The 11,550-nt window shown below is 44.4% G+C and overlaps 1 protein-coding gene across 1 annotated transcript; it reads right to left on the bottom strand.

Moving 5' to 3' along the window:
* Nucleotides 1-382: 382 nt before the first annotated feature.
* On the bottom strand, nucleotides 383-10,731 carry ANHX (anomalous homeobox). Its single transcript, XM_075719222.1, has 8 exons — nucleotides 10,468-10,731; nucleotides 9,698-9,822; nucleotides 9,366-9,489; nucleotides 7,913-8,099; nucleotides 7,298-7,430; nucleotides 6,725-7,026; nucleotides 2,333-2,420; nucleotides 383-413 (listed from the first exon to the last, which is right to left on the bottom strand). Exons 1-8 carry the CDS (start codon nucleotides 10,714-10,716, stop codon nucleotides 383-385), a joined length of 1,239 nt encoding a protein of 412 aa, XP_075575337.1. The 5' UTR covers nucleotides 10,717-10,731.
* Nucleotides 10,732-11,550: the final 819 nt, after the last annotated feature.

Below are 11,550 nucleotides of genomic sequence, written 5' to 3'. Positions count from 1 at the left end.
TAACTGCCACAGAACTAGTGACTCGACATTTTTAGCATCTACAGTGCAGCTTCAGATTGCTCCACTAAAAACCTACAGTCCACAACGCACCTTTGGTTTCTTCTATCCTTTGCAAAATTCTTAATAAAACTGTATCTAAACCAAACTTTGTAACTATTAGAAAAAGCCTTCATCCTTCTACCTCACTCTCTCTATTCATCTCCATGTCAAACCCCTCATTCATTTTAAAAAAAAAAAAAAAAAAAAAAAGAAAAAAAACAGGAAAGGATGGGGTGTTTCCTGGGGAAGTGCAGACCACATTGAGCATCTCTGCAGGCAGGTCACATTCGTCCCCCGGCTGAGAATTCAAAGAGCAGCCATGCTGCCCAGAACGTGTCGTTGGTTAATGGGTCACCAACTGGATCCTCCAGGACCTGCAAGACACAGGAAGGAATCAAAGCTTCACCACATACCATCTTTAATGATGCCGTTGCTCACAGTGGAAGAGCTCCTTTGGGCAGACATGCAGTAGCACAAGACTGTGCTGGGAGGGAATGTTAGTGGCAAGGGCTGTATGCAAGAAGCGACAAAGTCCTTGTTCCCCTCTAAGTTCAGGTAGAGTAATCCATCTGTACAGGACATGGGTGTAAAAATGACAAAAACAATCGGTGTACAATTCAACTCTTAGCAATTCAGAGAAGAGCAATTTCCTTCCCTTTGCCCAAGGCACTGGCTCCTATAAAAGCAAGTACATGACAGAGGAGGAGACCAGGATGAAATAATTAAGAAGGGAGTGATCACCTGAACAAGGGAGCTCTGTTCAGGAAGGGAAAGAAATGTCTCCAAAATGAATTAACTTTTTTTGTTGTTTGTTTCCTTGTTTTGTTTTACTCTCATTTTGGATCTCATGGGATGCATGACCTATGAAAAGCAAATTGAAAGTCATGTGTGGACAAAAGGAAGTGTACATCTGCACCCCTGTGGTTCAGACACAGGAACCAAACGTGCATATTCCTGCCAACAAGCTCAGGGCAAGTCGATTCAGCAAGAAATAGTGTGCCCAGGAAGTCTGTAGAATGCTATAAAATCATTTACCCATTCAAGCTCTTCCTTTTCCTACAGCACACATTAAAATATGCAAAAAATGCTTTTCTGAATTCCTGAACTAAGTGATTGTTACAAAGATTTGAAGATGTCCCCTTTTGACATCTGCAGGCATCACACGGTATCTTGCTCCCCAGCCCACACTGCACTGAGTGTCATGTTTCTATACCATTGCAAAATTAGTGCAAGAATGCAAAACAGCAAGATGAAAACTCTAGCTACAGAGACTGCATGCTCTGGAAATCTTAGAAAAGGCTCATTCATTATTAATGCCCAAAGCTTTCCTACTCATCTGGCTCACATTATGGTTGGTAAAAAGGCCACTTTCCAAGATACAGATCTTTATATTGATGCTTTCAAAGGCTCAAAAGAGGTTCTGTTACTGCCCTCAGAGCTGCAGCCGCTTCCTATAATAAGGCCAGTAGATAGGGTCTCCTGCTTTTCAAAATCTCTTTTAAAAAGGTTTTCTCCAGCAGCTTACATTGCAAGAGAAACAGAAATGGATGCTAACTGATTGGTAGACCAACACACGTGAAGCCAAAAATAGCCTAAGGTACAGTTTAGATAGGGCTTTCTTGGGTCCTATTTTTAAGTAACATTTAATTCACAGATGTGCTCCCATCCCCTTGAAAGCCCCAGATTTCTAACTTCTATTCTCTACTGCCTTAAAATCACCATAAGGCATGCAGACTGCATCCAGATCATGGAAGTAACTTCTTTTATTGTTTCCTGTAATAGCACTGCTCTGTACACTGCTATCGGCCATCTCAGAACAGTGCAAAATCTCCTTTCCTCAGCAGTAACACAGACTTGGAAATGAAAATTACATGAAAGATTTTAAGAGGTCAGAGAGCAGAGTCAAATTCTGCAGAACCCCTCAGAGGGGAGGACCCTCAAGCAGCCATCTTCCTGTCATCTTCTTTCCACAGTGCTAGGTGAGCCCTCCATTGCTCAAAATTTAAATGACACTTTGGATCTGCACAAGTTGCTTTGGCCATCATTTCAATGACACGTTTAGTAAAATTAGGGTCTGATAAACAATCCAAGTGGAAAAAAACAACAAAACACCTCTCCTTATAGCATTTGCTGGATGCTACCCAGGGAATGCTCTGAACAAAAGGTATGCTTAGATCAAATGTGTTTCATACTAAATACAATGTGAGATTTCGTATCTTCTGTGTGAGAGCTACAGCTGGATAGTGTGTATACAGTAAGCTCCTTTCTCTGAACATTAGGTGTCTTCTCTCACCTGGCTTTGTCCCGAGGCTTGGCTTTCTTCCATGCAGGGTGCAGAAACAGGTGGGCACTGAGGCTTGCCAAACACAGTCTGACAGGAACTGGAAGAAAATATGATGATATACAAATGCATTTGTATTTATGCTTTACTCACCACTTACTGTAGTGTTTTGCAGCAGGACAAGAGGGGCTGCTGGCAAGACTATTCATTCAACAGAGTTCTGTTAAGTTGTATACAAAGCTGCCCCATTTCTCTAAATTGTTATGGCCTGAAAATACAGATTCTGCACTGGGAGAAATAGCCTGACCAGGAGCAGTATACAGGAATGACATCTCGATTTTCAACTTTCCTTATGCTGCCAGAACACTCCCAATAAACAAGGAGACGTCTACCAAAATGTCTCTTTCCTGGAACATATTTTAAAAACACAGATCTTAAGAGTCAAAATACAAACATGTGGCTTTAGACATAGCCACAACATTGGCTACAAATCTACTATAGCTTTTCAAGGCCACCAGTCAAGAGTCTGGGGACACGGCTTCCCCATCCACACCTCCCTTGGGGGCTCTGCCAACCTCTCAAAAGAGGTCACAGTCTGCAGGCACTGGGTCAAGTAGGAGACACTCGGTACTTGATGATGTGATGTTCTCTCCCTTCATCACCAACTCAGAAATATCTATACTCCAACAACACTGCCCATACCACTACCAGGAATTCCCCAGGGTACAAATGGCCATACAGGCCCAGACCAGAGGTGCCAACTAATAGAGTGTAGGAAAAAAGTAGAAGAAAGAGGGCAAGTGTCAAGTTGCCCTTCCTTGGAATGCCCCCCAGGTTCAAGCAAACAGTCTTGGGACTCCTCTGCTGGAGGCTGCATTCAGGCAATTACATCAACTAACAACAAATGGACTCAACCCCCTAGCCCCCCACCCCCCCCAAGAATTTGTCTCATCCTTTTTCATAGCCCACTTACACTGACATGCACAATGCCCTTGGCAACAAATTCTGAGATTTAATTATGCAACATGCCAAGAAGTAGCCTCCTTTTGTGCATTTTGAACTTGCTGCCTGCCAGTGTCAGGGTTCTGGGTTATCCAGAGCGGAGAGCCTAACAGCAGGAGGATTCCTAGCACTCTGAGCTGGAATCCCAAAAATGCAGGCAGAAGCGGTAAGCTGCAACACACATCTCAGCACTGATGTTTTCTAAATCGATACGCTGGCTCATAAATGCAGTCTGTCTTGCCCCATAGAGTTCAGTGTGCTTTTCTGTTTGAAATGTGAGGCACGAGAGAGTTATATTCTGCATGAACCATTAGCTGGGCTACATTCCACCTGTCCCAGCTTGAGGAGTGAAGAGGATACAACAGCACTATCTGTAAAGGCAAGCATCTGTTTGGTGTCCCGCAGGGACTTCCAGTTCACTAGCTGGATCAAACTCTGCTGCCAGGCAGCAGGAGCAGATGGAGACAGTCAGCTCCCAGCCTGGTTCCCCCTCACACTCCCACCTCACAGCCCTGTAGATCGTAAGAGGTTTGGATACAGCCCAACTGCGTAGAACCGACTGTAAAAAGCCCATGAAAGAAATCAACTGGAATCATTCTAATAAGCTTTCAGGCCAAGTCCTTTCCAGGTGAGCACCTTTAAAAATGAGACAAGCAGATTAAGGGTCCTTTGGCTGACTTGTAGCTCCACCCCTGCACTTACGAAGCAGGGAGCCACAGGTGCTGGCAAGGCAGTGAGAGCATAATACTAAGTCCACTCCGGGTGGGTGACCCTGGATAAAAAATTTCCTCCTCTGTGCTTTACTCTTAGCTGTAAAGCAGGGATAACTTCACTGCCCTGTCTTTGCAGGATAGCAACAGTTTAAGCTGTTGACTCCTTCATGAGTCCCCAGATGAGTGATGCTCACTGCAACATTATTGCTAAAGATGACTCTGGTGACACAATACTTCTCTCTAATCCAGTAACTATGTTAGAGCGCTCTGCCTGATAACAAAGGTGATCCTCATTCACTGCCATTCACTGAGCAGTGATCTTCCCCAAGACTACCCATGTGAGGTCTCCTGGCTCTCTAGAAACTGCAAAAAGGCCAACATGAAATCGCAGCCTAAGCATCACTCATTTCTAAAGATACTGCTGTTCCATAGCATTCATGGCATTTTGGGGAGTTCAAGGTTTTGGGGGGAGCTGGAGCAGACCACTAAACAGGGTTTATGAATAGAGTTCAAATAACTATATCCTCACCAGAAGGTGTCAACAAAGCAGCAAGTCCTGTCCCTGCCAGGAATACGATAAAGGGTGTGTGGATTCCTGGCACAACTGGCATACCCAACAAGGAGACATTCACCATAGATTTCTTCTACTGGCGGAACATATTTTAAAAATAAACATGAGCTCACTCTAGAGTAAGAACATGCAATTTTAAATCCAGCCAAAATATTGCCAGCAAGCCACACTGATCTTTCATGATCTTTAGCCACTGTTTAAAATTGTGAATCGTAAAACACAGACTGAGGTGGGTTTACAATGCCCAGACCTGGGTTCTCCCCAGCAATTGAGAGCGGGGTGTCTGACGTGAATGTGAACAACTGTAGGCAACAAGCCAACTGGGAAACAGGGGTAAAAGGCAGAAATGTTTTAGCAGGGAACTGGGAGGCAAAAAACACTGATCCTTATCTCCAGTGAATCACTGCCTTCCCTTGTTGCTTGACAAGCCACAAAGCATCTCCGTGCCTCTGCTTCCTCATCTATAATGTGGGAATAAAACTGCTTCTACCTACCTCTGACATATTATTGACAGTGTCATGCTAGCAGAAATGCTGGACAGTGTCAAGCAGAAAGGTTACGAAATGGGGCTACTGCTCCTGTTCTGTCTTGCAGATCAGTAAATTAAAGGAAGCTCGTAATTTCTGTTTGGCAGCGTTTATTTTTATGTAACATTATGGAAGTAGTATAACACATGGAATATGGCATGGATTTTTGTTGTTTTGCATTCTGCGAATTTATCTCAAGTCCCAGAGAAAACCTGCAGTCTGAAACATTTGATACAGGTGGAAAACAGAAAGACAGAACAGTGCCTGTCTTTCTGTCTTCCAATTTGGAAAGCTTGCACTATGGAATAATCTTGTCATGAGGTTATGAAGCTACAAAAACTATTTTAGGATTAAATACGGGCCCTACCAACCCAGCCCACAGAATCAGCTCTCACCGAGATCAGTATAGGTTACAATTTTCTGCCAAAAAGAAAAACAGACAAATAGCTTAGAAGCTAAACCTGCTTTAAAGAGAGGGGTTCATATCTTTTCTGATGAGGCTGGTCCCAAATCTCCTTTGTGCCACCACCATAAACATTTATACACCATTTCCCATTTCCAGTGCACAGATATAAATATCTGCAAAATATGATGGACACAAGGAGTCAAACCCCTGGAATGAGATGCATCACTACACTCTTTCTGCAACCCTCTTCAACAGGAGGGATCAGGACAAGGCTAGACCCACAGCATCGTTGTCACTCCTGCCTTTAAGCATCCCTGTGCTTTCTGCTCCCTTTACCTGTGGGGAAGAATAGATTCCAGTGTCCCTAGCTGTCCTTCTCTAAGGATGAAGCTTTCAACCTTTAAATCTGACTGCTGAATGATTCTTCCTGAACTGGCCTCAATACAGCCACCTTGAGGGACTCTGCTCAAGGGAGCTCTGATACCTGCTGAAATAAATGCTCATATTAAAGACAATTACGGATGACGTGACCCCAACATCTGACCCAGCTATTCCTCCCCTCCTTGCTCCACAGTCACAGCACTTTCTGTTCTGTAGACCTACAGCAAAAGCAGATGGACACCACTTACGTATCCTATCAAGGCTATTCTGAAGAACAAGGAAAAGAAAAGAGATTATGGGAATGCTGAACAAGACTGGACAGGAAGGAAACAGAGAGGAAGACAGAAAGAATAGCAGGAAGGAGAAAGGAAAGTGAGAATGTGTTGCTGGAGACGAGCACTGTGTCACAGTTAAGAAGTTCCCAGCCTCTGCTCAGGCAATCTCTTAAGAATGACAGGCATTTAAAAACCCAGAAGCTTGCAAACTGACAAGGTGAGCAGACAGTACCTGAAGGAACTCTTCCAATGGAAATGCTAAAAGGAATCCACCTTGCTGGAAAAGTACTGTCTTATGGAAGGAGTTACAGTTTAAGCAAAAGAATAGGTAAGAATGTCTGCTTCAACACCTTAAATCAACAGATTTTCTCATTGAGCTACTATACGAGCAGAACTCCAGAGCTCAAGGTAAGCCCTGCTCCCAGTTGTCATGACATTGGAAAGCAATGTAAGTGAGCAACAGGGTTTACAACAAAGGGAAAAGCTTGAAAACTTTTAAGGTCAATGATCTGGGTGCAGTTTTACTAACCTTCTATACTTGGGGTCCACATGGAGCCAGAGACTCCTCTGGTGCTGGAGGGGGGCTGCCACATGGCCAGCCGTTCATCTGGGAAGGTAAGGGACCCACAAGAGCACAGGACAAAGTTATCCAGCTGTGGGCTGGCATCAGTACTGCTTGCTACTTCTCTGGGCTGCAGGACAGCAGAGTTAAAGCAGGTTCCTGGTTCCAGCACAGCCTCGGTGCAAAAAGCTACAGGTTGTTCAAAGTTGTGAGTAGTCAAAAAAGCCTTGCTTGTCCTCGCTTCATACAGCTCAGTGCTCTGCATAAAGCTGTAATGACGAAGCAAATAAATCAGCCAGGCATATTGCTTTGCAAAGAGGGGAGACCCCCCAGCTAAACCTTTGAATCCTGCCCTTGACAGCTGGGAGATTAACTGCTAGATGCTCTGACTGCCTGATGCTGGGCATGGACTGTTCCCATCTATGGAGTCACAACTCCTAAGTGATGTCCCCTGGGAACTGACATGAAAGTCAGTTCCATGAACAAGTTTAAAGATAGCTTCATCTCTGAACTATCACTGTAAAGACTTTCATACATCACCTGGATTCCAGCATCTTTAAATAAGTTCCTTCAGGAGGCTTATCCAGATCTGCAGCTGACTGCTCCCACCCTGGGTCACAGGGCATGAGGGTTATCGCCATTTGCTCAGAGCCGATGCCTACACAAGATCCATCTGAAAGGTGCAGGCCAGGCAGGTGAAGGAACACTAATAGTTACTCCAAAAAGCAATGAAACAAGTCTAATTTGCAAATGCAGCAAGACCCTCTTATTCCCCATGACTGAAGTTTGGTCAAGATTCTGTGAAGGGGCATGGAAACACTGGGTTTTACTGGAGTACTGCCGTGATCCCAGAATTTGAGCGCTAAAACCTGCTGCCTCCCATGTATTTGCTTTCATTTGGTACCCCTTCTGAGATGGGCGTCTCTTTTCACCTGTCCTTGTACAGGCCTTATCAATGCTTGCTCCTTCTACAGAGTGACAGCCTCTAGCCAAACAATGAGGCACTCCACTGAGTTAGAGTCCTCCAATGTCCACTTGATCCATCAGCATATAGATGCTGTTCTGGAGAAGGAATATCCTTCCCTTCCTGATGGAATTTAAAATTGCTTTTCAGCTTCCTGGACCACATCCTAAGCCCATTAGGAAGACACAAACCTGCAGTCTGTGGAGTGTAGGATCCTTTATCCTGCTGCTCCTTTGTGTGGTAAGTCAAAGCCTTCTCAGGACATGAGCTGTTGAGCTTTTCCGTAAGGGGGAGGCAGGATTTTTGACGTCGTCGATAATTTGCAAACCAGTTATAGATCTGAGTTGGCTGCAAGTTCATGTCCCGAGCCAATGCTTCCTGCAAACCCAGGTGTAGGGAGAGATCAAGGGAAAAAGAATAAACCCCATCCAAATAATCAGGCTTTTCCCATCAGTTCCAAAAGCAGCCCAGCATAGGAGCTTTCAAACCCAGACACATTTGTTCACTAGGTCTCTGATAAGTCTGTGTGGATCCCATTAAGGAGACCGATTTATAAACTCAAAAGAGTTGCTGGAAAACACACATTCCACCCTGCTCCCCTAGTCAATTTGTTTGCTAAAGGAAAACATATACTGCTATTTTTTATTGCTATATTTAAATGTAAAACCTCACCAAAGCATGCTCTTCCCACAGAATGACAGCTTCACATCACTAACATGACACTAATAGGATAAACATTAATGCATTTACCATATTAGTTTTCATAAACTGTGAGCAGTATAAACATCTGTATCACATTCACAGAAATATTTCTGCTGTATTAAGCTGTTAAATAATGAGATCACATAAGTGAAGAATGTATTGGGAAATTAAAACATAAGTGATCATCGTATCCTGACCTTTTAGGACTTAATTATGCAACTTCATTATGCTCCCAATTCAGATTGTTTTTTTAAAATGAAAATTTGGAAGTCATGGCTGCTTTGTGAAAAGGGTAAGAAATAAACCATCTTCACATTACAGAACTATTCACCAGGCCATCCTGCTTCATGAGAAGGGTGCTGGAAAAACTGAGCACCAGGGGCAGACTTTAAAGTCTGAAGCCTTCACCTTGCAAGGTAGTAATCAACAAGGATTACTGAATTAATTCACGTTACTTTCATTACAAATTTGTCCCTGTCCAAATAAGGTAGATACATGCACTCATCAACACAGCCTATTGTATTTTCAAATTCTGTTAATTTAAGGAAATAAGTCAGTACAAAATATATGCTGGTAAGCAAAGTGCAATTTTACACAGGCTATAACTCAGTCAAGTCAGAACTATTTATCACTGTAACATAGCTCTTCTGAGTGATGGTTGTTTCGCTGCCTATGCTCAATCACTACAACATTAGAACTGTTAAAAGCCCAGCGAGGAACTTATTTCCCCTGATCTTTTTGTTCAAAGCAAGTGAAATTATTTAGCATGAACTTGATGATTTTTTTAAGGAAACCTTTAGGGAAAGATCAAATATTGGGAATCCCAGCCCCACTATGGCTTCTGAAAACAAGGATTTAGAATTAAACCAGTTATAGACCCCTGATCGCAGAGTTCCACTTTTCTGTGACAAGGAGACTTGACTGGAAGTAGCATATTCCTACCCGCTGTTTCTTGTTTGGATTTGTTGTCACCTCTGCAGCAAACCTGTGCAGTTGCTGGCGTACTTCATCTGAATAGTTTCGATTCTTCAGACCGTCAGGACAAAGGGAAATAGGTGGAGGATTCCTGTACACAGGAGAAAACAGGATTAAAAAGAGTCATTCATGTTCATGGGAATTTTCCTCATATTGCCACAAGTGGTCAAAACGTCAAGAAAAACCTAGCTCCAAGAAGCAGCCATCTTGAGATGCAAAAACAGCCTCTGCATCGCTACACCCCCTGCATCTGCTAACTAACCAGAGAAAAAAAATTCTGTTTCCCCGTGCTGTGGTACCTCTTCCTGCAACGGAATTTCTGCAGTGGTGTCAGAAAATCCGTGTGGTGTTTCTCCATAACCCTCCGGTAGTGAATCTCATGCCAAAGTTGCACCAGCTCCTCCTTCTCTTCTGCCTTGCAATACTAAAACAAAATAGTATGTAAGCAAACCCTTTCCAGGTAGTCAGTCAGCCTTCCTACAAAGGAGAAAACCCTCAACAACTAGAAACTTACTCAAGAGATTCCTACTGTTTTGACAAAGCTGGTATCATTATCAAAGTGTAAGGTTCACTGTACCTTCTCTAATGCACACAGGGAGTTCCCTGCCTAATTCCTTCTTTTCCCCTGGTGAACAGGGCTGCATTACCAGACCTAGACGCCAAAATCCCTCACCTTGAGTGGTGCCATCCAGCCTTCCTCATACCTTCCCATCCTGGCAAGCCCTCTAAACTCGGCCCCCCCAAGGCTTTTATGTCCCGAGCCCTAAGTTTGTGAAAAACTCCAAGAACCACCACACTGGAGAACAAAAATCCTGCTTTCACAAACTACAGCCAACCCCATAATCACTCAATTCCCTTCTTCCCCTTGACTGATTAATTACTGCCTGTAGAAAAGGCTTTATCCTGTGTTTCAGGTCAACCTACACACACATATCACCTTCCACTGCTGTACGCCAGCTGGAAATGCTCCACGTGCTGCAGTTTGGGTACCTCTGCACTAAGAGCTCTAACTACTACTTTTCTAGTACTGCTTTTTGTCTCCATGAAGAAACAAAGAACACATGCCTACCTCCAGGAGTCTGCAGGCTGTGTCATGCTGCCCGTTATGGATATGAACTAACACGCAAGCTCGGACAACGTGGATGTTAGTGAGAAAATACATCTTGTGTTTGCATCCCATCATGGCCCCAACCAGCTTCTCCAGACTAGGAGATGAGGTCTGGAGGTCCTGGCAAAGCTGTCCTGCTAGATCCAGCAGCTTAGCGGGTGGGGGATCCTTGTTTTTATTCCTGTTTAACATGGCCATGAACCGCTTCATCCTTGTGTCCTGTTGAAAGCCTTTTCTATGCAATGCACAAAATTGTGGTTAGATAAAAACTATTATCTCCTATTTTTAGCTCCTATGGTATGTTTGGGTTTTTTTTTTTTTTTAAGAAAAGAAATTCACTGTGCTGTTAAAAGCAGCCTGAGGACCTCAAAACACTTAAAATAAAACTAGACCTAAAGAAACGCTGAAAGACTGAAGTCACAGCATGTTTGTAGCTGAGAAAAGAGAGCTCAGAAAGATGCATTAAACTTGCCCCAAAACTCAGAGGCTGAAGGAGGAGGCCAAAGCAGGAGGGCTGCTGTGAGGAACCGCACATGGGGCTGGTCCCCATCTTCCCCGCTCCAGTCTGCTCCAGTCTGCGTGCAGTGCTGGGGGCACTGGGGGGGGCTGGCAGCTCTGCGGTGCCCCACGCACACACAGGTGCCCCCGGCCCTCCACTGGCATTCAGATCAGGTACCCCCCGTATCCAAATCACAACATGAAGCTTTACATCTACTGCTTACAGGCTGAAACTACCAGAACATTAAGCCCGGAGACGTTTCAGATTAAATTAATAAGTTTTTTTTTTTTCTCTAAAATGGCATGGGACAGGCCAGGGGCAGACAGCCGTCACAGCGAAGCGTAACTCAAATGATCGCCGGGGCCACTTTTCGCCCATTTTCCTTGGGAAAGGAGGCCGGCGCGATGCCCCCGAGCCCGGCGGGTCCCCTCGGGGACACCCCACCCCCTGGCCAGGACAAAACGGGGAGAAGCTGTTAAATACCTGCGAGGCTGAGGAGCAGGGACACGCCGGCAGCCCCGTCCCCTCCCGAGGCAGCGGGAGCC

This window comes from Pelecanus crispus, chromosome 11 (assembly GCF_030463565.1).
Source record: "Pelecanus crispus isolate bPelCri1 chromosome 11, bPelCri1.pri, whole genome shotgun sequence".
In the NCBI taxonomy this organism is placed as follows: domain Eukaryota; kingdom Metazoa; phylum Chordata; class Aves; order Pelecaniformes; family Pelecanidae; genus Pelecanus; species Pelecanus crispus.
This window is presented reverse-complemented; position numbering and strand designations above follow the sequence as displayed.